The following is a 24,401-nucleotide window of genomic DNA, read 5'->3' as shown; positions in this document are numbered from 1 at the left end:
GCTCGCTCAAACCGAAGCTGGGGGGCGGGGCCGTGGCCAAGCTCCCTAGGCGCTGTCGCCTGAAGCCCCCTCCCCTTGCCTTTTCGCTGCTCCCCGCTACTGCTGTGCAGCCCAGCCCCACCCCAGGCGACCCTGCGTGGAGCGGCTGGCGCCCGGAGGCGGAGGTGAACGCGAGCTGTGAGCAGGTGGATCGGGCGGATCGTTGGCATAGGGGACCGGGCTGGGGGAGGGGTCAGCTCTTTGTCTCCCGGAGCCCGTTCGCGGGCAACAGGACACTTTCTGTGCAGGTGCCTGTGGAACCTGAGGGAGGACGCTGGCGAAGCCCCATCGGCGTGCACACGGAGGCCCCTGAATCTGGAAGCCTGAGGCATTTCCTTGTTTGCCGTATTGATCACTTAGGTTTCCAAGAGGCGAGGGGGCAGGGGAGTGGATGTTGTGCTTGGAGGAGGGCTGAGGCGGGGTCGGGGGTCGGAGGGTGGGGGGACTAACAGGGCGTCTTAGCTTTGGGGGATGGAGGGAGTGGTAGGACAGAGACAACACTTAGCGGCCAGGTTGGTGGTGAGCAGGTGTGGGTGGTTAGAAGAAAAACAAATTGAGGCTCTTTAGACTGAGGTTTAGGCACCCATGGGTGGCGGGCGGTACTAGAGGAAGCACAGGGAGGCTTCACGATGGTTTCTAGTGATTGATTCAGGACCTGGGGTACCAATCCTCCTGTCTTCCTCATTAGGTGAGGTATGGACAAGAGGGATAGGATCAAATCAGGAACTGCCCCGCGGATGCCGGCTTCACGACCCCCTGGCCTTCTGACCCCTAGGCCTCCTTCTGGGTCCGCTCGACCTCCTCCCCCTGTAACCACTGCTGCCCTTCGAGTCTTGGAAGCAAATGGAGCTGTGGGGCGAAGGCCTCTGGTGGAGCGAGCCCCAGGGGTCTGCAAAGCAGCTCTTCCACAGACCAGCAAGGCGGCTCTTCCACAGACCAGCAAGGCGGCTCTTCCACAGACCAGCAAAGCTGCTCTTCCACAGACCAGCAAATCGGCTCTTCCACAGACCACTATTCACGCGTCACTAGCACGCAGTGCTGGGGCAGGTCCTCGCAGCCCAGGTACTTTGCTTTTTGTTTGTTTATTTGAGACAGGGTTTTTCTGTGTAGCCCTCAATGTCCTGGAACTCACTCTGTAGACCAGGCTGGCCTCGAACTTAGAAATCCACCTGCCTCTGCCTCCCAGAGTGCTGGGATTACAGGCGTGCGCCACCACCGCCCTGCGGTCCTCAGCTTTATTTGAACCTCGTCTGCACTCTGCATATACATCCCCTTCCTTCTTAGATACTCCTCTTTTTCAGAAATACCACTGATTTTTTTGTCTTCTCCCTGAAGCCAACAGGTCCCCATCTTCTGGGAAAGGAGAGCGGGCCCTAATGAAGACCTCTGGCCAGGGCTCTAATTCTAGCCCTGGGCATGCCAGCAGTGCGATTGCCAGGTAATAAACTAATTCCCCTAACTCCCTAATTCCCCAAGTAAGGGTTAAATTAGCAATCTGGAACCTTTTGATATTACACAATGGGCTGGAAAGGTATATTTTGGTGTGCTAAAGCACTTGCACAAACATGAGGTCCTGTGTTTGAAACCTCAGCACCTGTGTAAAAGCTGGTCTTGATGATGTACCACTCTAACCTCAGCTCTAGGTGGGAATGAGAGGTGGGAAGAAAGGAGGTGGGTTTCTGGTGCTCTGCAGAGGACGTGTCAGACATAAGATTCTGTGAGAGACCTTGTCCCAAAAGATAGCCAAGTGTGTTAATCCCGGCTCTTCTGTCAGAGGCATGTGGACCTCTGTGAGTTCAAGGCCAGCCTACATAGTCTACATAGTAATAATAAGCAAAACAGACCATAAAACAAGGCAGAAAAATGGATCCAGCTAGATGTCAGTGTTTATCTCTGGTCTCCACATGTGCATGTGTGTGAGTACAGCTGTGCACACACATACACACAAATATTACATATGAGACAGCTCAGGAACACTTGTAGATAACGGACACAAAATGGCAAAAGCCATTATTGGTTGGGTTACAGAAAGGCAAGCAATTCTATTTCACAGATGGGGAAACATGAAATTGGGAATGCTAACAGCTGGTCTTCCTGTGCCCAGACCAGGCCCTGTTGTCCAGAAGAGACTCCAACCTCCGACTAAGGAACCTGCGGTCCGAGGTAAAGCACCAGAGACGCCCAAAAGGAATACTCTGACCTCTGGAACACGAAGAGGTATGTGACCTGGAGACAAGTAGATTTTTTTTTTTATCAGTTTTTGAAGGCAACCAGCTCCGAGATACCTATGTTTCTTTTGGACTTTAGTTTTGTCTGCAGATTCTTTAGGGCCCACCTCAGGAGCCCCTTCCCCTGCCATCACCCGTCGGTCAAGGGCCCCAGCTACAGAGGTGGGACTTCCTCAATCAGCTCCCAGTACCAGACAGAGACCTCTGACCACCGAGGCACCCAGGAAACCTGTGAGCAGTGCTTCTGAACCCAGTGCCACGGAGCTGAGCCCAGCCATTAGGAGGCGCTCTGTCGCTGGTGGCAGCCTGCAAAAGCCTGTCTCCCGTTCCCTGATCCCCAGTGCTACTCCTCAGCTCTCCCCATCCCGCTCCGGGGTCTCACCGCGTGTAACTCCACGGGCTCCTGGGCATACCTCGCAGCTCAAGCCGAAAGGGCAGCAAGCCCTCCACCCAACCCAGACTACAGTCTCAAGGAAAACTAGGCCCTCTGGACAGAGCCCGATTTCTGCTTCATCTTTAGTCACGCCTGCTCCACCTGGTGCTTCCTCTGTCCAAGTCCCAGATGATCCCTTGCGGAACACACTCCCTCCCTCTCCACCCGCCACCCCGCCTCTGCCTGCTTCACTTCAACCACTCCAAGCACAAGCCTCTGCCCAGGCCATGCCCCATTCACAGTCTGGACACTGCTCCCCATCACCTCCCCCTCTTTCTCTGCAGAACCTCCCCTCTCCACCAGCCACACCCCCTTTGCTAGCTCCACCCACATGTCTGAGTACCGAAGAGGCACCTGACTCACCCCCACCAAGAGCTGCCTTCTCTCCATCGCTCCCCCCCCTTATAGAGAGTAAGACCCGCGATCAGGCTTCAGCATCGCTCCCTCTGGAGACTCTCTCGGCCACGCCTTCCTCACCTGCTCCTCTACCTCTAGCCACGCCTCCTCCACAACGCCTTCCTTCTCCGCCGATTTCCCCGATTTCCCCGCAGAATTCGCCCACTGCCCTTGTCACACCCTCTCAGTTGCCTCTCTCCACTCTAACGACTCCCCCTTTCCAGGACAACCTTTCTGTGTCTCCTCCCCCTCCCCAGGCCACGCCCTCTAGTCGGACCACGCCGCCTTTGCAAGACCCTCTGCTTTTGGCCATTTCTCCTCCCGTTTCTTCCTCTGCCTCCACCTCACCCCCGTCTCCCGTGGCCACGCCTCCTCCGAGGCGCCCTCCTTCTCCGACTTTGCCCACTTCACAGGCCTCTTTGTTGACCTGGCCGCCCGCTCCGGCCTCCTCGCCCCAACAGGCCACGCCTCCTCCTTTGGCCGTGTCCCCTCTAGCCACCCACGTCTCTATGGGCTCGCAATCTCTGCAGGCCTCGCCTTCTTCCTTGCCTGCCCCCCCTATGCAGCCAGGCGCTGTCCCCTCGCCTCCTTGGCAGGCGCCTCCTGCCCCATACCCTTTGCCTCCTTCCTCACCCTCTGCCTCCCCCCCTCTGCCGGCTCTTCTCTCCCCTCCTGCCTCGCCTCCTCTGGAGGGCCTTTTTGCTCCCTCAGCCTCACCTTCGTCTCCCTTGGCAACGCCCCCTCCAGAAGCCCCACCTTCGCTGGGCTCCCCCACTCTTTCGCCCCTGGCCACACCCCCTCCACAAGCCCCACCTCTGGACACACCCCCTCTGCAAGCCCCACTTCTGGCCACACCCCCTCTGCCAGCTTCCACCTCTTCCCTGGACACAGGCACGTGTTCGGCACAGGGTCCTCTCTTGGCTTTGCCTCCTCTGCACACTTCTCCTTCTCCGCTGACTCTACCCCCTCCGCAGACCCCACCTTCTCCGGCCTTGCCCTCGCTGCAGCCTCCCCGCTCCCCATTGGCCACAGCCACACCCCCCTTACAGATCCCCCTTGTGGTTCTACCTGCTTCACAGACCCCTCCTTCTCCCCTGACCACTCTCCCTCCGGGGCCCGCTCCTGGCCTGACCTCGCCCGTTGTTCAGCCTCCTTCTCCCCTGGCCTCGCCACCCCTGCAAGCCCCTCGTCGGCCCCCGACCCCGGGTCCAGATGTCCCTATCTCAGGGCCACGGCTGACCCTGGCGCTGGCCCCTGCCCCGCCGCTGCCACCCTCGCGAAGCCCGTCCAGTACGCTGAGCGGCCCGGACCTGGCAGGCCACAGCAGCAGCGCCACGAGCACACCGGAGGAGCTCCGCGGCTACGACAGCGGGCCCGAGGGCTGCGCCGCCATCTCCCCGGCCCCGGACGCCGAGCTAGCTGCCTGCCACCCGGCCTCCTGGAGTCGAAGCTCTGCGCAGTCCTTAGCAGTGCGCGGCACTCCAGGTAAGGATTCCTCCTGACTCAGAGCTTTCCAAGAAGTTGTCAAGCCCAGCTCCTGGTCTGGTGTGTGTGTGTGTGTGTGTGTGTGTGTGTGTGTGTGTGTGTTCGTGAAAGTGAGAAGACAAGCTCTAGTACTAATTTCTCTTCCTACCATGTTCGTTACAGGGAGGGAACTCAGGTGGTCAGGCAGGGCTGCAACTGCGTTTACCCACCTCGTAATCTCTCCTTTTAGAAAGCGGTATATTTTTATTTATATGTTGTATGTGTGTTTGGTTGCAAGCCACCCGAATTGGGTGCTGAGAACCAGACTCAGGTCCTTGCAAGAGCTGTGCTTGCTCTTTACCTCCGAGTCACCTTTCCAGTCCTGACTTCTTAAAATCACATCTATTTTTTTTTTTTTTGAATGCGTTTGTATCTCTTTGTGGGCATGCATTCCTTTGGTACACTCGTGGAAGTCAGAACCTGATGGAATTCAGTCCGGTCTTCAGGCTTAGTGGCAAATGTCTTATCTAGTGAACCATCTTTCTAGCACTATTTCTTTTATTTTATTCTATGTTAGTGAGTGATTTGCCTGCATGTATGTTTGTGCACCACGTATGTGGTAGAATAGTTTGTCAAAATACCTGGAACGGGACTTGAAGACCATTTTGAGCAGCCACGTGCGTACAGGGAACCAAACTCAGTTCTTCTGAAAGAGCAGCTAGTGTTCTTAACCACGGCACCATCTCTCCAGCACCCTGGTAGTCCTCTAGGTTTTTTTTTTATTATTATTATTTTTATTTATTTATTTATTTTTATTTATTTTTTTATACCAATGAGTTTTCTTTATTCACCTGCTTCTTTGAATATTAGTGTGGGTTCAAGTCAAGTGTCACAGCGCTGATGTGGAGGTCAGACAACTTATGGCACTATGTAGGTTCAAGAGATCAAACAGCGGGAGTTATGCGGTTCAGGTGGGTGACAAGTGCTCTTCAGAACCGCTGAGCAATCTTGCTGGTCCCCACATTTGCTCTTACAGGAGTCTCCCTGCCGTGGCCTCCCACCGCTGGCTCGGGTTCCTCTGAGGGCCTGTGCACCATCTACGAAGCTGAAGGACCAGAGTCGGTGGCCCCCACCCCTGGATCCCTAGATGTGGAGCCAGAACCGAGGCCTGGCTCTGGCAGCGCGAAGGTGACTGCTGCACCCTGCGCAGGAGCATCCTCTAGAAGCCCAAAGTCCGCTCGCCTTGGCGAGCTGCCGCTGGGGGCGCTTCAGGCCAGCGTCGTGCAGCACTTGCTGAGCCGGACACTGCTGCTAGCGGCCGCAGACGGTGCAGCTGCGGGTAGCGAAGGCGGTTCAGGGGGTGGTGGTGTCCCGGGAGGATCCCGGGCACCTCTCAGCGATGCTGAATTGGGCCGCTGGGCCGAATTGCTGTCTCCTTTGGATGAGTCGCGTGCCAGCATCACTTCGGTCACTAGCTTCTCCCCAGATGATGTGGCCTCCCCACAGGGTGACTGGACTGTGGTGGAAGTGGAGACTTTTCATTGAGCCAGACCCTAGCCCTGTCCACCATACACATACCATGTTAAAATCCACCCTTCTGGTTACACCTCTTTTGTCTTAGTTTCCACTCCCACTTCCTGCTACACTTGGGTGGATTGGTTTTTACCTCTAGAGCCCCGTGTTTGGGTCCAGGCTGTACCCCTGTTCTTCCTTGGCTTAGTCTTGCACTGTACCCACACCACACTAGACCTAGGCCTTCCATTTGAGCTTCTCCTCTTTGGCCTAGTGCACACCTTCTGTTCAGTGGACAACAGTTTACATGCTGAATGGTTTACATGCTGGCACCTGTGCACTCTGCCACCTTGGGAGCTGGGAGACCGCAGAGGTAGTTGGAAGGGCCAGGCTACACTACGCCAGTGCTTATGCCTGAGAAAGTCGGGGTTCTGGCTAAACTGCGTGACTTCTACAGACATGGGGTAGTTTGTTCTCCTGGGCACCCCTTGCTACAGCACCTTTGTCCTGGGTGCACTCCTTCTCTTCCATGCTTGAGAGGTGGACCTAAAAGATGAACTCAGGTAGAGGGATAGAGTCCTTGACTTCATCTGGTACTTCTCCATGATGTGTAGTGGCAAGTTGACAAAGTGTAGAAAACACCCAAAAGAGGGGCCTCTTGACATGCCTATGGGGACCAACTTGCTTGGGCTGAGGCGGAAACACGCACCTGTTTTGGGTGGCACCATTCCCTGGCTGGAGTTCTGGACTGTGTGAGCAGAGATGTGGGCAGCAGTATGCTTCCACTCCTCTTTTCCCTGATTGTGGGTGCTGAGTGACCAGCTGCTTCCAGTTCCTAGTCCCGTGACTTCCCCAGGGACCGACGATACCCTGGACTGAGAGCCAGAATAAAACCCTTCTCCTCTAAGGAGCGTTTGTCAAGGTATTTTATCACAGTTGGACATAAACTGAGGCAACCTCCCTCCCCTCTTACCAGGGAGGCTACAGTGTTAAGGCAGTACCCTGCCCAGGCTTGCAGAAAGAACTCCCACAAATGTAGGGGCCAAGTGGACCAACCTGATTGTAGCTTGCAGGGGTCCGGGGTGGGGTGGGCAGAAGACCCAGGAGTTGACACCATGCTAATCTATGTATTGCCTCTCAGGGGCCTTCTTGCTGTGTCTCTAACTCTAGATGATCTCATGAATTCTCACCATCTTTGTTTAAGTCCTCCAATCAATTGCTTTCCACCTCATGGCCATCAGCCTGTACCTGGAGCCCCTATCCGCAGGGAGGCTGACAGGCTGACACACAGTCTTCATTCTCTCTCTCTGTCTCTATGTGTCTCTCTCTCCTCTCCCCCTTCCTCCCTCCCTACTCCCCTCTCAGCAACCTTGCATGGTGTCCTGTCCCTGCTTGAATTTTAAATTTTACTCTCCGAGGAACACTGCCTACCTTCATTGTTGGGAGAGGGAGCACACTCTGGATTTGAGTTCTGAGATTTGTGACAAGCCAGAGATTTCTTCTCCAACTGAGCCCTGGAGGGAACTTCAGATATTCTTGTTCCCAGACTTCAAGCCCAAGAGAAACAAAAACAAAAACAAAAAAACTAATTTCTTTTTAAAAGAGACTTCTTTCCTTCTGTATAGCCTTGACTGTCCAGGAATTCACCCTGCACACCAGACTGGCCTAGATCTCAAGAGATCTGCCTACCTCTGCCTCCTGAGTGCTGGGGAATTAAAGGAGCCACCATGCCAGGCAAAACAACAACAACAACAACAAGAATGCCTGACTCGACACTGCTAGACCCTCAAGGTTGACTTCTGTGAGGACTTTTCCTATGTAGCTAGGCTCCAGCTCAGGGAGCCAGCTTGGGAATTGGAGTGTGTGGGTGATTAGTTACCCAAGGGGAGCAGCAGTCACAGGGACAGCACTGGTGTGACAGGAATAGGAACATTTGTAGGGGCTCAGCTATTCTGACATGGACTCCGCGTCGTACCCAGTTGCTCTGTGCCATTGGGCAGTAAATGGTTGGTTTTTCAGGGCCCCAGGCTATATTCCTCCTTACCGACCTGGGCACCCTTTCCCAGATCACCCTCCACTCAATGCCATTGCCTGACGCAGTTTGGCATTTGATGTACTGGGCTGGTTACTGATCTCTAACGCCATTTCCCAGCCAGTAGGCTCTATTCTCAGCCTTCTCCGTGGGCTTCATACTGCCCTCAGTTCAGAGCCCAAACTCTGATCCCGACCCGAGCAGCACACTCACCATCTCTCTGATCTTACCATACACCTAAGTTCTGTTCCTTCTTCCTGGACATGCTGCCTCATCCCCCATCCCCCATCCCCCCATTCCCCACAACACCTGGCCTTTTGTGCTTTTGCCCTCAGAGAAACCTCTCACATTGCCTCCTCCATGAAGGCTTCTTTGATTTTTCTGCTCTGGTTGTCTACTTTGGTGTTATACTAATGGTGATTCACTCCCCAAACACGCAGTGCCCATTCCCACGACATCAGAGACTCCACAGAGGCAGGTGCAGGGCAGAACACCCAGTGCCCTCCTGCAGTTTTCACTGATGCCACTGGGCCCAGCTCTCTCTGAAGCTGGCATTTTTGGGTTAGGCCAGGCTTAAGCCCTCTCTTCATCCCTGTGGAACGTCTCACATGACCCAGCCACTGGATTCACCTTTGAACTTCCAGAACACATGTGGGGGTTTAGCACCTTCGTGCTGTGATTTTCCCAGCCCGTCGGCTCTACTCAGGATCCTTTATGACTGTGTAAATACACTTTATTTTCCATCTTTTCTGCCTTGGAGAGACATGGAGTGTGAACAGGCAGTGTGCAAAATGGTGGTGGGCAGTGTGGAGGGGCTCCTCAGGGGTCCCCTGCCCCAGCCAGCCCCCGGGCTTCTTTTAACACTTGAGGAGTGGGCCACCAGGAATGGAGACTGAGCTGGGGGTGCCACCCAGGAAGCACCCAGGGAATGCTGCGGGCACCATTCTCCCTGAGGCTCTAGGAGCACTGAGAGGGGTCAGCCCCTGGGGTCCCAGGATGCAGGGGTGAAGGGCGAAGGGGCCTGGGAAGCATTGATGGGCTTTGGCACCATTCTCAACTCTGACTGGGCAGAGAGCGGGGAACACTTCGCGGAGATAAGGGGCGGTAACTGACTGGGGAACTCTAGCCAGAATAAGTGGAGTAAGTCCACAGGAACAAGTGGGCTGAGGCTGAGCACTCCCAGGGAGGGGGTTCTCTTCTACAGCCAGCCAACACGTGTGATAGTAGCACTCCCCGGAGGAAGATGGCTGCTCTAGGGAAAGGGTCTCTTCTTTGCAGCTTCTATAGCCCAAGAGAGAGGGGAGACACTGCCCAGGCCTGAGCTGGTTCCCACTGACCACTCACACCCCAGGTGGTCCTGCAGACAGGATGGAGGGGGCTTTGGTTTCTACTGTAGGGGCCATGATGCCTGCCCTAGGCAGAAAAGTCCAGTCTGGCCGGCTGTCCCCAGTGGCAAGGGGCTGGCTGCGCGCTAGCTATCACTGTGTCCAGAGAACCTGTCCTGGGGGCTAACATCCAGTCCAAGTTGTCCCTCCATCCTCAGACCTACTGCGGTTCCCGGGCCCCACCCAGCAGGGCCACCCTTGTCCCAAAGGGAAGCTGACTAGGAGGAAGACGCTTCCTGCTTATTAACAAGTCCTGGGACCTCTGCACTTTCGGCCCTCGTCCATGTGAGGAGAGCAACACCCTCCAGGTAACTGGCCCCTGCACCCCTGGAACTCAGGAGGGCGTGGACGATATGGTCTAAAACGGGTAAACACTGCTGTGAAGGCCAGGCCTGCCCCTAGACCCTGCCCTCTGTGCTGCCTCCTCCACCTGGCCCTCAGCTGGCGGGAGTTACAGAGGCGCGGACTTCCTCAGTACTGTGGAGCAGCAAGGCCAGGACTGCTGCTCTGTCCGCAGCAGTGCGGGCCTCCAGGCTCCCAGTGAGCGGCCCCAGCTTCAGTTGTCTAGGCCCTGGTTGCTGTAAGGCGTGGCTAGCTCATCGGCATCGCTGTCTGAGCTACCTTCGCTGTCCTTGGCTGGCCGGTCCAGACTTCTGAAGAAGCGTGCGTCCCGGGGGGAGAGAGGGTAGAGTGGGTCCTGCAGGGCTGCGCCCACGCCCACGCCCACACCAAGCAGCTCCTCGTCAGAAGATGGTAGCGAATCCTCATCCAGGTGCCGCGTCAGGCTCAGCCCATCGAAAGCCAGCGGGTCCTCGAATGTTGGCGGGCCTTTCAGCAACCGCACCTGTGGGCGCGGGGGAGGGAGGTGGCCCCGCGCGTTGGGGACGTACATCGACGTACCCACGGAAAAGCCCGCCATCAGGCGCCTGCCTCTCCTCCCCTCCCCTCCCCTCCCCTCTCCTCCCCTCCCCTCCCCTCCCCTCCCCTCCCAGCGCCATGCTTTATCTGGGTCCCCGCACCAGCGGCCAGCCTGTGGTCAGTATCCCTTGCTGTGTCTCACCTCAGTCTTCAACTCCTCGATCTGGTCCTTCAGCTCCCGGATGTACTGCGATGAATCCGAGTGGTTCAGCTGGCCTTGGATGCGGCCCTCCTCCCTCTGCCGGGAGGGCCGGGGTACTGTAGGTCAGAGCATGGCCAGCCCCGGGGCTCACCCTCCTCCCAGTTCCCGGGGCTCACCTGGATCTCCAGCTCGGCGATGCGCTGCCTCATCTCTGCCACTGCAGCCATGCTGTCTGCCTCCCGAAGGCGCACGGCCATCACTTCCTCCTTACTCTGAAGGGAAGGGAATACAGAGGGCGAATAAGAGGTGGCAAGGTCTCAGGCAGGGTCCTGGGGTCCGGGCAGGGGCTGCACCTTGCACTCAGCCTCTGCCTGCTTGCGGCGGCTTTCACTGAGCTGAGTCTGGAGACCCTTGTTCTGTGCCGCCAGGTACTGCAACTTCTCCTGCAGAGCTGCGCGTTCCGCCTCCACACGGTTCAGCAGGTTGCGGTGGATGTTGTCCTGGAAAGGAGGATTCAGATGGTGCAGCAGCAAGACGAGGGTGGCCACGGTATGGCCTAGGGGTCCACAGTGGTGTCCCTATGTAGGCCTGGCCTACCTGCGTCTCCAGTTCCACCACGCGCTGCCGCCATTCGCGGCCATCGGCCAGGGCCTGCGCCTCGCGCAAACGCACAGTCATGAGCTCGTCCTGTAACTCGCCCAGGACCAGCTTCCGCGGGGACTCTTTCCAGCGGCCACCGCGGGAAAGATGGGCCTAGAAGGCAGGGTGGAAGGGTTCTAGAGGCCAGGGTTGGCCTCCGATGAGTCCCGAAGTAAGGTCTACCAGCTGTCTCCCTGCTGGAGGCACCCTCACACCTGGCCCCATCTGCCAGGCGTCTGAGAGCTCCTGCAGCTGCAGCTCCCGTGCACCCCACACCTGCCAGGCGTCTGAGAGCTCCTGCAGCTGCAGCTGCAGCTCCCGTGCACCCTCACAACAGGCCCTCACCTGCCAGGCGTCTGAGAGCTCCTGCAGCTGCAGCTTTAGCTCCCGGGCAGAGGCTACAGCCTCGCTCTCCCGCACCTTGAGCGCCTTGAGTTCCTCCTGCAGTCTGGCTACATTGTTCTCATCTGGCAGTGAACTGTTTCTCTGAGGGGAGACAGTAAGTGAGGAAACCAGAAAGCGCTGAATCTCCAAGCCTAAACTGCTGGACCCACCCTTCCAGCCTTCCCTCTGATCTCTCTCTGCTCTGGCAACTGAGCGAAGGGAGGACGGCACCCTAGACTACAGCATACCCAAGGGAACAGAGTCTAGGCCCAGGGGAAGAAGACTCTCATGTGTAGCCAGGGTTCATTATCTACAAAATGGGTCTCAGGCCTGTCTTTGGGAAACTCCTTTGAACTGAGGCCTCCTGTAAATAAATATCACTGAATTTCTCACAGTTCCAAGATCCAGGCCTTTCAGGAACCATGACTAAGAACTGCTGGAAGACGAGAGGCAAGCACCCTGCACTCCCTCCAGGCCTGGTCTGGAAGGCCCTCCTTTCGGAAACAGACAGTACTGGAACCAACCTCTATTGTGTCCTGGTGTGCAGATAGCCAAGCGCACTAGCTTCTTGGTAAATAACTTGTAGGCCTGGTCCTTACTGACCCTTGTTTAGGACTGGGTATGGGAGGCAAGACAGGGTCTAGACTGGGCACATTTCCCTCCTATGAGGGAGGTGATGTATTGATGGGGCTAAAAGGCTTGCAGCCCTTACACAGCTGTAGCAAGTATTGGGGAGAGATCATTCTCAACTTCAAGGGCTTTGTGTCAGCTCCCTGTGAGATTTGTTGGTTGGTTGGTTGTTTAAGGAGATGGTCTCAGGCAACTAAGACTGAAATCAGACTTGTGATATAGCCAAGGATGGTCTTAAATGACAGATCTCCCTTCTTCTACCCCTCCTGGAATTATAGGGATTCCCACCTGCACTGGGAGTACACGTATGCATTAGGGATGGACTCTGGGACTTCATGTATGCTAGGTAAGCATGCTACCAATTCAGGTACATCCTCAGCCTGAGTTGACTCAATGCACAAAGCAGCTGGGGAGGGCTACATGTGGGGCAGCGCAGTTCTTAGTGTGCTTCTGGAGGGTGTCTTTATGGGAGAGGAGAGGAGGTGAGCAGTCTTCCCCGGCCAACATTCCTTCCCTCAGCCCCTGGGGCGACATGCATAGTGCAGTGGGATACCAACCAGGCAGCGTATGAGCTGCCGCACTGTGCTTTGAGAACGAGACTCAGGGCAGAGCTGTGCTGCCCTGTATATGAGCCCACACAGTTCAAGGGTGTGGGGAGCTTTGTGGGTGAGGCTCCAACTTCTATAGCCCTGGATCCCTGTGTGGAGACTGTGGTTGTGGAGGAGACAATGCCTAGGTGGCAGTGGACTCTAAAGCAGCATAGAGAGGCCTCCTCTTCTGTGGTAACTGACAGACATGCAGGTGGGGCAATTGCCCTGGCTGCCTCTTCTTGTTTCTTGTCCCCTCCCTCCCTCCCAGCTCTCTCTCTCTCTCTCTCTCTCTCTGTGTGTGTGTGTGTGTGTGTGTGTGAAACAGTCATGTATGCATGTCTGTATGCTTGCAGAGGTCAGAGGATGCTGCCAAGTGTTCTCCCTCATCACGTTACCTGTCACCCTTACATAGGGTCTCTCACTGAACGTGGAGCTAAGCTAAGGACCAACAAGCCAGAGTTCATCCCGAATCTCCACCACAGTCCTGGATTAGATGCATGTGCCCATGCCTAGTTTCTGCATCTTCTAAAGCACACTCAAGACCTGTGTCTCCTTCCCCAGCCATACCTTTTCCATGTCCAGAACTTTGTCCTGCATTTCTCGAAGGGCCCCCAAAGTCTCTGTCTCTCGTAACCGTGACTGCTCCAGTTCTGTCTCTAGGTGGGCCACAAAGTCCTCTGTGAGGCGAGGATTTTCCTGGAGGCAAAGAACCAGGCATTGGTTTCTGGTGGTGACTGTTACATGGTGGATAGCCTTTATGCTAGTGGGCCTGGGCTGGAAGGGAGTCCCGGTTGTTGGGCATTCTGGGTTGATCCTATGCTAAATTAGTGGCACTAGGAGGCAATAAAATTGGCTTGGCTTCTTTCCAGGGAAAGCTACACACAGGGAATGTTGGGACTGGGACTTTCCATGACTTCAGGGTGCCTTCTGAAAGTCTTCAAGACTCAGTCCCAAGACCATGGGCTCCTGCAGTATGGCCAGACTGGAGTGGTGCTGGCTGGGAGGGGCATCAAATTCACACTAGGCTCTGGGCACCCTAACCCACCTTACAGATCTAATCCCCAAGGGTTAGCAGGTAAGGGTGGCATATAGGCTTGTAGGAGGTGTGGTCCTGCCAGTCAACCCCATTCAACTGCTGGGTACCTGCTGTTCTTGCAACTGCCGGATGGTACTCTGTGCTTTCTGAAGGTCCTCTGCAGTTGAGCTACATTGTTGTCTCACTACTGCCAACTCCCGTTTGATGACATAGTTCTCCTCAGCCTCCTGTGCCCGTGTCACCTGCCCCTGAGCACAGTGAGGATGGGGTGGGAAGGACACCGTGACCATCTGCTTTGGTCCCAGGCCTGGCCTCGAGGAAGCTCAGAGAGGATGAGAGAGGGTTAGAGTGAGACAAGCATGGCCGTCAGTGCTCAGAGCCTGGGATGGGGTGCCCACAGCAGGCCTCGGAACGGGTGGGGACAGGCAAGGACAGGCCGCCTAAATGATCCTGGGAGTGATGCATACTACCGGGCTTAAGTGACAGACGCCCCCAACTCTCAGGTTGGGGCTCCACTGTCAATCCTGGTTGTTTGCCTCTGTCCCGAGTGAAGAAAAAGATTGTTATACAAAGTAAAAGTCTCATGCGAGGTGTGATCCGCCTCTACAACTCTCCCCGGGCACTTCTCCACCCACATCCTCCTTCCCACCCAACTTGATATTCCCTGTTCCCCATTCCAGGCTCTGAGCCACTGGGTGCTGTGCAGAAGCTTCTAGAAAAGCCATCCAAGAATGAAGCAGCAGCAGAAGCAGGCAGGTGAGAGATGGTAATGGCTGACAAAAGCAGACAGGAGTCAGAACAGTTGTGTGTGTTCCTGCATGCATGCATGCCTGTGTGTGAGCATGTTAGTGGAAGCTTAGCACAGCAAATGTGTCAGGACCTAAAATGGAATGCTCCTGAGTCCTATTGGGGTAGCATCTCTTGCTCCTTGGTGGAGGAAGCCTGCTGTCTATGCTGAGGGTAAGCCTTCTCCTAAACTCACTCCCACAAAGGCCTCCCACCCTGGTGTTTGTGCCCAGCTCACATGCCCCCTCCCTCAAGGCACTGTTCTCCCCAGAAGCTGCCCCTCCATGCAAGTTGCTCTTGCCCCCAGAAGGCAGTGGCCAGGAAGAGGTGGTTACTGGCTGTCTTGTGCAGGGACCCGGGAAGGGCCTGGGATGGAGAGTGCAGAGGTATATGGAAAAGCTACAGTACCTGGATTAACCTATCAGCCAGGGCCGCGCTCTCCTACCAGGCGAAGGGGGTTCCCAGCACCAGGGGAAGGAGGCAGAGCAGAAGGCAGGGGACAGGAGGGGAGAGACAGACAAGAACCACTTGTCACTAATGCAGTGGGCTATCTCTAAAAGCAGGGGAGAGAAAAGTGAAGACCAGAGAACCAGCAGAAGAGGGCCCAGAGAAAGACCAAAGCCAGAGTCAACTCTTCCTGGAGGGGCCCATGTGAGTGGGGAGGCTGGGGTGTACGGGGTTGAAAAAACTCAGCAGCAGGAATGTCTCTTCACTGTGTGTGAGGAGGACACCCCAGAGAGGGCTGGGACAGGGGCTGCATTTTCATCTTGAGAGAAAACAAGAATTGAGGTTTTGGTGTGGTAATAACATCCTGTCCATGACCTACTGCTTCCTTGTGGTCAGCAAATAGTTAAAAGAGGAAAACTAAGGAGCAGGAAGTAGGGCCCAGAATCATGCTAAGTTACTCAAACCACCCCATCGGTAACCTAGTAGGGTCCCGGGCCAAGTCCATGCCTCTCTACCTCAAACAATGAGCCCACCTCCCCACTGCCCCCACACTGTCTGCCTTCCTTCCTTTCTAGGATGAAACTTACAAATTACAGGTTGGGATTCCTTGTGGCTCAGTGATGGAACTCCTTCTCCCACCCATGCAGTTTGTGATTGCCATCCACTGAGTTGTAATTTAGCTGTAACCCTAGGGGCTGAGTCGAGATCCAGAGAGGGATGAAGTCTTCTGAGAACCCCTAATAACAGGGCAGCCCAAATCTCAGCAGGGTTACGGGAGATTGAGAGAAAGGCCATTCATATATTTTGGTGAGGCAGGGCCTCATGTAGCTGAGTCTAGCTGGCCTTGAATTCTTACTCCTGTCTCCACTTCCTGTATGCTGATATTACAAGAGTACAACCACTGTCTGCCCTACCTGTGCTGCTTAACTCAGCTAGATCGCGACAGAGGAATGGCCCCAGCTCAACAGCTGCGGCTGTTTTGAGGCAGACAGATATGGAACCCCAAAGCTGGTACCCACACTTCTCACCTTCTCTAGGGTCTCAATCCGCTGTTTGAGCAGCCGGTTCTCTGTTCGAAGCCTCTACAGAGGAAGAAGAAGAACCCTTCAGAGCCCCCAAGCACTTACAGGCCTTTAATCTCCACTGACCAACCACAGAGGTCAAGGAAGGTCCCCAGAGGGTCCTTATGCTCTGGGCCAGAAATTTCAGAAAATGAGGCACATTACTGTCTAAATGGTTTATTAAAAATACCGAGGACCAATAAGATGGCTCATTGGATAACGGTGCTTGCTGTCAAGCCAGACTTCCTAAGTTACATGTCCAGGACTCATGCAATAGAAGATGAGAACTACAAGTTGTTCTCCTCTGACATTCCATAATCATGTTATTCCACACCTGCCCACATACATACACAAAATAAAATACATTTTAAAGGTTAAAATAAAACTGGTGCTAGGAATGTGGCTCAGTTGGTAGACTGCTTTTGTAGCACACACACAAAAGCCCTTACTTTGCAAAAACCTGGCTTAGCACATGCCTGTAATCCTAGCACTTGGGAGGCAGAGGCAGGAGGATCATAAATTCAAGGTCATCCTTAGCTATTGGATTGGAGGTCAGCCTGGTCTATATGAGATTCTGTCTCAAAATGATTTTATTTTTGTTTGAAGTACAGGGTTTCTCTGTGTGGCCTTGGCTGTCCTGGAACTCACTCTGTAGACAAGCTGGCCTTTTTGTTGTTGTTTTTTGTTTTTTTGTTTTTTTTTTTGTTTTGTTTTGTTTTGTTTTTTGAGACAGGGATTCTCTGTGTAGCCCTGGCTGTCCTGGAACTCACTCTGTAGACCAGGCTGGCCTCGAACTCAGAAATCCACCTGCCTCTGCCTCCTAAGTGCTAGGATTAAAGGCGTGGGCCACCACTGCCTGGCACATTTCTTTTTTTTTTTTTTATAAATGATTTGCTTATTTATATTATGTATATGAGTACATTATTGCTCTCTTCAGACACACCAGGAGAGGGCATCAGACCCCATTGCAGATGGTTGTGAGCCATGATGTGGTTGCTGGGAATTGAACTCAGCACCTCTGGAAGAGGAGTCTGTGCTCCTAACCACTGAGCCACCTCTTCAACTCCCCAAGCTGGCCTTAAACTCAGAGGTCATTCTGCCTCTGCTGTAGGGTTGGTTCTGATGCTAAGGTCCTGTTCCCCGATTGGTTCTTGATCTATCAGTAAAGATGCTACGGAGAAATTGCTGGGTGGAAGGATAGGCAGGACTTCTGGGGAAGCAGGCAAGCTGGAAGATGCGGGAGAGAGGAGGGGAGTTTGCCCTGCTTCCGAGAGAAAAAAAGCCAGCCAGCCATGTGAGATCTCGGGTGAAGCAACCACAGGCTGTTTCTCCAGGTAGGAGGATGGGAGTGCTGAGCTGGGTCTAAAGAAACTGAGCGACTAAACTTGAGGACAGATTCAGGGCGCTAAGCTAAGAGTATTGGGGAGGGCACACCAGCCGTGGGCGATCAATGATGCTCAGCAATGCGCCGAAAAGGCAAGTTGAAATTGAGCAATGAGTGTATGTCTGTTTTTCATTCACTGATTCAATATTCTCGGGGGGTGGGGGGTGGAGAGGTGGGGTGCAGGGTGGTATTGACGTTCATTCCCAGAACTTAGGTGGGGTGGCAAAAGCTACACAAAATCCTCTGCCTCCTGAGTCCTAAGATTAAAAGCTTGTGCGATCACGGCCTGGCTCAAAATTATTAAAAACAAACAAACAAACAAACAAACAAACCATAAAAAAACTTGAGCTGGGTGTGGTGGTGCATGTCTTTAATCTCAGCACTTAGGAGGCAGAGGCAAGTGGATCTCTGTGAGTCTGAGGCAAGCCTAGTCTACAAAGCAAGGCCCAGGACAGCCAGGGATACACAAAGAAACCCTGTTTAAAAATTTTATATATATATACCCTTCAGCTTCTCACTCTTTGGGGCATGCACGTGTGTAAATAACTCTAAGGAGCAGTCAGCATCTATACTATCCTCAGAAGTCTGTTTCTGCCTAGTCTTTCAAGGGTCTTTTCCTTGTGTCAAGGGAAGCTGATGCCAGGTAGTCCTGACCCCCTTTTCCTTTGCTCCCAGCAGCCACTAAGTTAGACTCTCTGGAACAACCCCCTCCCTCAGAATTTAGGTCTCTGGTATTGAACATGTAGGGGGCCTTTGTTTTAATCACAATTTCTCGCTGAGACAGGATTTCATGCATCCCAGACTGGCTTAGAACTTGCTGTGTAGCCAAGGATACCTTTGACTCCTTGATGTTGCTGTTTTACCTCCTGAGAACTGAGATGGCAGGTGTGTGCCATGGTGCTGTGTTTATGCAGTGTCACACTAGGGAACATCTCTATCGCATTTCTAACCTTTATTATTATTTTCCTGCTCCCTATAGTCTTGTTGTACAGTATAGTCAGCTTTGAACTTTGATTCTACTGCCTCCTGAGTAACGGATTGCAGAGGTATAGCACCCCATGCTTGGCTCTGCCTTCTGTTCTGTGATGAGGAATTTAGGATAAGTATCTGTGGTTTTAAGTTCCCTCAGGACCCTGTGTGAAGCTGATGCTATATGCAAATGTGTTGTAGGTAACCTCCTCAGGGTTCTTGGTTATGAAGGAATCATTTGTAGTAGTAGATGAGCAAAAGGCCTACAAGGCTGTGAGGTTTGGTTTTAGTTGTCAACTTGATACAACCTAGAGTCACCTAGGAAGAGAATCTTAATGAAGGATTGTCTACATTGGGTTGGCTCAAAGACTTGTCTATAGGGATTTTCTTTTTTCCTTCCTTCTTTCCTTCCTTCCTTCCTTCTTTCCTTTTTTTGTTTTTTCAAAACAGGATTTATCTGTGTAGCCCTGGCTGTCCTGGACCTTGCTTGGTAGACCAGGCTAGACTTGAACTCACAGATATCCATCTACCTCTGCCTCAGGAGCGTTGGGATTAAAGGTGTATATTACTACCTCCCAGCTAGGGGAACTTTCTTTTTTGATTGCCTTAATCAATGTGAGAGAAGACAGCTCATCATTACCCAGGAAGGGAATTCTAAACTGCATGAGTGGGTAAACAGAACTGAGAACAAGCAAGGGTGTTCCAATACTTAAGCATCTTCTGTCTTCCTGACTGGATGTGATGTGACCAATGGTCTCCAAGCTGATTCTGCTGTGACTTCCCTGGTAGTAATGAACTGCAATCTGGAATTGTTAGCTAAAATAAATAATTTCTTGTCTTAAGTTTAAAAAACTTTTTCTAAATTTTATTTTATGTGTATGGAGTGACTACAGAGGCCAAAGGAGGGCCTGAGATCTCCTGAGACAGTTGTGAACAGTTGTGAACACAGGTCCTCTGGAAGAGCAGCCAGCACTTTTAATTGCTAGGCCGTTTATCCAGACTTTTTAAGTTTGACAGAATATTTTGACACAGCACCAGAAATGAAAGTAGAACACTTCCTATGGGTCACACAGGGCAGCTCCTGGGTTGCTTCTTGGGGAGACATGGTGATAGAAACACCAAGAAAACAACTGGAGTAAGTAAGGCCACTGACTCACAGCATGTGTAAGGGTCAGGGTCAAAGAGGAGCAGCACCTCAGCTGCACTGCCTAGTTGGATCACAACTGTTTAAGGACAAGGAGGATTAGGTCTCTTGACCCTGGACTGTAACCCTTAGATTGCTCCATCCAATCTGAACTCAGCCGGTCACTGCATCTAATTCTAACACTCACAGAGGAACTTGGATGGGCCTAGCAAATGAGTCCTATCTTTCCTGATTATCCCAAATGGAAAAAAGGGAGGCAGAGTGAATGGAGGGATGTGGGGGAGGGAGAATGAATGGAGGGGGTGTGGAGGAGGGAGAGTAAATGAGGGGATGTGGGGGAGGCAGAGTGAATGAGGGGATGTGGGGGAGGCAGAGTGAATGAGGGGATGTGGGGGAGGGAGAGTGAATGAGGGGATGTGGGGGAGGGAGAGTGAATGAGGGGGATGTAGGGGAGGCAGAGTGAATGAGGGGATATGGGGGAGGCAGAGTGAATGGGAGGATGTGGGGGAGGCAGAGTGAATGGGAGGATGTGGGGGAGGGAGAGTGAATGAGGAGATGTGGGGGAGGGAGAGTGAATGAGATGTGGGGGAGGGAGAGTGAATGAGGAGATGTGGGGCTATCTTGGTCTTGGTTTACAAAAAATTGGGGGTGGGGGCCTGGGGGTGTAGCTTGGTTTGTAGAGTGCTTGTCCAGCGTGCTTTCAGGCCTGGTTTCAATCCCCAGGATCAGGTAAACAGGTGGCAAATGCCTCTAATCTCAGTATTCCCAGCAAGAAGATCAGGAGTTCAAGGTCATGCTTGGCTACAAAGCAGGTTTCAGGTTATGCCTGGTCAATATGAGACCTTGTTTCAAAAACATTTTTTTTTTTTTCTAGCTGAGGATGGTGGCACATGACTGTAATTTAATTACAGAACTTAGGAGGCTGAGGCAGGAGACCTGCAGATTTGAGGACAGCTTATATTACACAGAGAGACCTTGTCATAACAGACAAACTTGTTGCTTCTCAGCATTTTTGGCTACGGTTACTAACTAATTAACTAACTAACTAGCTGAGGAGGAGTGTGGTAGCACATGCCAGCAGTGGGGAGTCAGGGGAGGAGGACAGAGTCAAGTTCAAAGCCAGGCTAGTCCACATAGTAAGTTCTGGACTAGCCAGGGCTGCATAGGAAGTCTGTCTAGAACACAACAAAACAAAACAAAACACCCTAACATTCTCAAATAAGTAAGTAAATACTACTTTTGTACTTATGTTTTTATGTTTACTTTGTGTGTGCTCACGAGCATGGCCACCATGGCCCGCCTGTGCAGGGCATGCAGAAGGCAGCTCTGTCCTTCCATCACATGTGTCCTGGGGACCAAACTTAAGTCATCAGGCTGGTGGCCAGCACCTTCACTCGCTGACTCTGAAAGTCTCTGTATTTTCTGATGCTTTAGCAATCGGAGGCCTTGCTAGCTTGGGAGACAGTCCTTCTCAGAGCTAGCTCAGTCACAGTCAACAGGTGTGCTGCTGTCTTTTCAGTACAGAACCAACAGCTCCAGAACCCTTAACCCTTCCTCTCTCTGAGGCTTACCAAGTGAACACTGCCTTCGTTCTAAAGATCCAGGGCTGACACAGATGCTATGGACAATCTCCTTGACACCAGAATATCACTCCAACTGCCTGTTCCATTAGCCTACCATGCCTGGGTCCTGAGCCTGTTCACACACACCTGCACTGATTTAATTCTTCCTTCTGTAGAAACCAGTGTCGAAGGTTCTGGACCAGGCCTCCCTCCTCCATGCTCTCTGACTGACATGACTATGACTTGTCTTTTCCTCTTGAAATGGAATAATTAACTCTCTTTTCTCTCCTTTCTTTTGTATATACCTGTGTGTGGATCCTTATTTGTGTGTGGATGTGCATGCATGCATGTGCAACTCAGGCTCCAGTGCACACACACATATGGAGGCCAGGGATCAGCTTTTATTTAGTTTAAAATACTTAGTAACTTTGTAATTATTTGTTATTTATATTTTGAGATAGTGTCTCATTTTGAGTCCTAGTTGGCCTGGAACCCACAGAAATTAGTCTGTCTTTGTCTACCAAGAGTTGGGATTAAAGGTGTGTGCTGCTGGGCGGTGGTGGTGCACGCCTGTAATCCTAGCACTCTGGGAGGCAGAGGCAGGTGGATTTCTGAGTTTGAGGCCAGCCTGGTCTACAGAGTGAGTTCCAGGACAGCCAGGGCTATACAGAGAAATCCTGTCTTGAAAAAAAAACCAAATCCAAAACAAAACAAAACAAAACAAAACAAAACAAAACAAAACAAAAAAAACCCAAAAACCAAACCAAACCAAAAAACAAAAAAAGTGTCTGGCTCCAGCCTGTTGTGTTCTTTCATTGAGACAGGGTCTCATGAGCCCAGGGTGACCTCTACTTTGCTGTATAGTTGAGGAAAACTATGTACTTCTGATCCTCCAAAGTCCATCTCCCCAGCCCTAGGGTGATAGACTTGTGCCACAATACCTAGATTTGTTGGCTTATTTTAAGACAGGATCTCATTATGTAGCCACGATTGGCTGGAACTTGTAATGTTGACCTTGTAGTCAAGGTTGGCTTTGAACAGAGATCTACCTGCTTTGACCACGTCACAGCTGGGACTAACGCATATGCCACTACCCCTGCTCCATGTAAGTTTTTGAAATGTAGCTTCTCACTAAAGCTGAGGCTCATGGACTGAGTTGGGCTGGCTGGCTAATGAGTTCGATGGATCTGCCTGCTACCTATCCCAATCCCCAGTGCTAGGGTTATAAAGACACACTAACTGTGCTGGGCTTTCACTGTTGGGTTCTGGGAGCTCTGAGCTTCAGACTGCTTGCTTGAGACACGAGCACTTTACAGAGGCATCTCCTCAGCCTTACCCCTCCTTTTAAAACCTGGAATTTGCCAATTTGGCTAGGCTGGCTTGCCAGCGAGCCCCAGGGATCTGTCTGTCTGTCTGTGTCTCTGTGGCTGGGATGAAAGTAGACTGCTGCCCTGGCTCTTCTATGTGGGCTCTAGGGATTGAACTCAGGGCCCCATGGTTGCACGGCAAGCACTTCACCCACTGAGCGTATGCTTTGCCCCCTTTGCCCTTCTTTCTGTTCTGCACTGAGGACGGAGCCATGGCTGTATGCATGCTGGGCAAATGCGCACCAAGCAGCCACAGCCCCAGTCTCACGACTGCTTCTTTTAAAGGCAGTCGTCCATGCACCTGTCATCTTGCCTTGCCTGATGCAAACAACTAAGGGATTAGTGTTTGTTTGTTTGTTTGTTTTTAGACAGGGTTTCTCTGTGTATCCCTGGCTGTCTCAGAACTTTCTTTGTAGACCAGGGTGACCTCAAAACCCAGAGATCCGCCTGCCTCTTCCTCTGAGTGCTGGGATTAAAGGAGTGGCCACCATGACCTCCCAGCATCAAACCAGCATGTTCTGAAACAGGTTAAACTGGAAGACCAAACTGCAGGACGTGTGTAAGACGCCCTTCAAGGAGACATCAGCCTGACTCTTCAAGGCCTCTGGGGAGATCTCAGAGGGAAATTTCAATCTGGCCTGTGGTCTCAAGGTCTGTGGCACTCTTGTCTCTTTCTGAGTCCTCATGGTCACCAGATGAGAGCAGGTGGCTCATCTGCACACAGCAGGAACCACATTTGGTCTAGTGCATCACTCGAGCTACCTTCCTTGTGAGATGGCTCACAAACCCAGGATAGAAGACTTTCTGGAAGCCTCAAGCAGTGCCCAGGGCTGCAGCTTGCAGACCCCTGCCTCTGCCCCTGCCTTCCCACAGGAGGCAGGAACAGAGACGAGGCTGGCAGTGAGAGGAACCTCCCAGCACAGCTCCAAGGCTCAGAGAGGCAGCTCACCTGCCAGGGTCACACGCTGTCCTCCATAGGACACAGTGCTAACCACGCTGACTCATCAACTGGAGAGGACAAGACCAGGGCTATGTGTAGGTTTGTGGCCCGCCGGTCCTCCATATTGGGTGGCAGGGCCCTTGTTCTTGGCCAGCAGGCTTTGGGAATGTGTAGCTAGCTGGTAGGCTGGAGTAGGTGGGTATGAGCTTTTCTTTCTCCTCTCTTCTACATCCTGGCCCTGGGTTGTACCTGGGCCTCCTTGGAAAGAGATTGAAGGATATTGAGATCTAGATGCTCAAGAGTGTCTTTATCTGGGAAGCCAGGTCCTTGTCACTTAAGACCAGGTCTCATCTTTGTTCCAATCAATGTTTGTTGGGTGAACAGCTAAAGTCACATGAAGCAGGGTGAAGAGGCATTGAGAGGTGAGTTTGGTTTCAGACGTTTTGTGCACTCCAGGCACTGACTTGATGGTCTGACAGACTGGCTACCAGTACAGCCAGAACCCTCAGTGGATGCCCATACCTTAGCTACATATCCTGCTTGCCTGAACCTTTCTCCTTAGCTCCCAAGCTTGAAGGCTCCTCTGTGCCCTCAGCCTTCTGTGTGTTCTCCTGACCACCAGGTACATTCTATCCTAGGCCCTTTACACTGGACTCTTGCACCTAGAGTGTCTCCCCAGACGCGACTGTCTCTCTCTTGTATGACTATATCCGGAGCACTCTGTGGAATCCACTCTATTTCAGTGATTTATTGACTGTCGCCCCATGACATGGCGGGGGGGGGGGTGGGGTGGCGGGGGGTGTTGGGGACATGAAGGCAAGGAACTTTGACTGTCTTGTTTACTGTGGTGTGGCCAGCTTTGAGGACATGCCAACTGGGGAATGCGCTCCCACGCGGGGCTGGCAGGTGAAGG

General features: G+C 52.9%; 2 protein-coding genes and 1 long non-coding RNA gene across 7 annotated transcripts in view; 1 reads left to right on the top strand and 2 right to left on the bottom strand.

Annotated features, from left to right (window-relative positions):
- Positions 1-712: 712 nt before the first annotated feature.
- Prr36 (proline rich 36) lies at positions 713-6,947 on the top strand. Its single transcript, XM_052168825.1, has 5 exons — positions 713-1,101; positions 1,375-1,477; positions 2,144-2,256; positions 2,347-4,581; positions 5,597-6,947. The coding sequence occupies exons 1-5, from the start codon at positions 735-737 to the stop codon at positions 6,103-6,105; spliced, it is 3,327 nt and encodes a 1,108-aa protein (XP_052024785.1). The 5' UTR covers positions 713-734; the 3' UTR covers positions 6,106-6,947.
- Positions 1,908-3,532, bottom strand: LOC127673225 (uncharacterized). The gene is made up of 2 exons (XR_007975131.1): positions 3,445-3,532; positions 1,908-2,265 (listed from the first exon to the last, which is right to left on the bottom strand). It is a non-coding gene; the product is annotated as an uncharacterized LOC127673225 (long non-coding RNA).
- Positions 6,948-8,815: 1,868 nt separating the features above from the next.
- Evi5l (ecotropic viral integration site 5 like) overlaps positions 8,816-24,401 on the bottom strand; it is a 42,182-nt gene continuing 26,596 nt past the window's right edge. For 2 of the 5 annotated variants that reach the window (XM_052168251.1, XM_052168250.1), the window contains 10 exons: positions 16,090-16,143; positions 15,023-15,055; positions 13,936-14,076; positions 13,360-13,488; positions 11,534-11,674; positions 11,147-11,302; positions 10,903-11,049; positions 10,726-10,821; positions 10,550-10,645; positions 8,816-10,333 (listed from right to left, as the gene is read on the bottom strand). In XM_052168251.1, the coding sequence (XP_052024211.1) occupies positions 10,046-10,333; positions 10,550-10,645; positions 10,726-10,821; positions 10,903-11,049; positions 11,147-11,302; positions 11,534-11,674; positions 13,360-13,488; positions 13,936-14,076; positions 15,023-15,055; positions 16,090-16,143 (1,281 nt within the window). In that variant the 3' untranslated portion in view covers positions 8,816-10,045. Of the gene's footprint in view, positions 10,334-10,549; positions 10,646-10,725; positions 10,822-10,902; positions 11,050-11,146; positions 11,303-11,533; positions 11,675-13,359; positions 13,489-13,935; positions 14,077-15,022; positions 15,056-16,089; positions 16,144-24,278; positions 24,388-24,401 lie in introns of those variants that run through there. The other 3 variants (XM_052168252.1, XM_052168253.1, XM_052168254.1) reach the window with 3 other exon arrangements.

This window comes from Apodemus sylvaticus, chromosome 22 (genome assembly GCF_947179515.1).
Source record: "Apodemus sylvaticus chromosome 22, mApoSyl1.1, whole genome shotgun sequence".
Lineage (NCBI taxonomy): Eukaryota > Metazoa > Chordata > Mammalia > Rodentia > Muridae > Apodemus > Apodemus sylvaticus.
This window is presented reverse-complemented; position numbering and strand designations above follow the sequence as displayed.

Bases quoted from the DNA above. Each gene is read 5' to 3' on its own strand.
- Prr36 (XM_052168825.1), top strand. From the start codon at position 735: ATGGACAAGAGGGATAGGATCAAATCAGGAACTGCCCCGCGGATGCCG. The intron at 1,102-1,374 runs GTACTTTGCTTT...TTCTCCCTGAAG, and splicing joins GGCAGGTCCTCGCAGCCCAG to CCAACAGGTCCCCATCTTCT. The intron at 1,478-2,143 runs GTAATAAACTAA...TCCTGTGCCCAG, and splicing joins GCCAGCAGTGCGATTGCCAG to ACCAGGCCCTGTTGTCCAGA.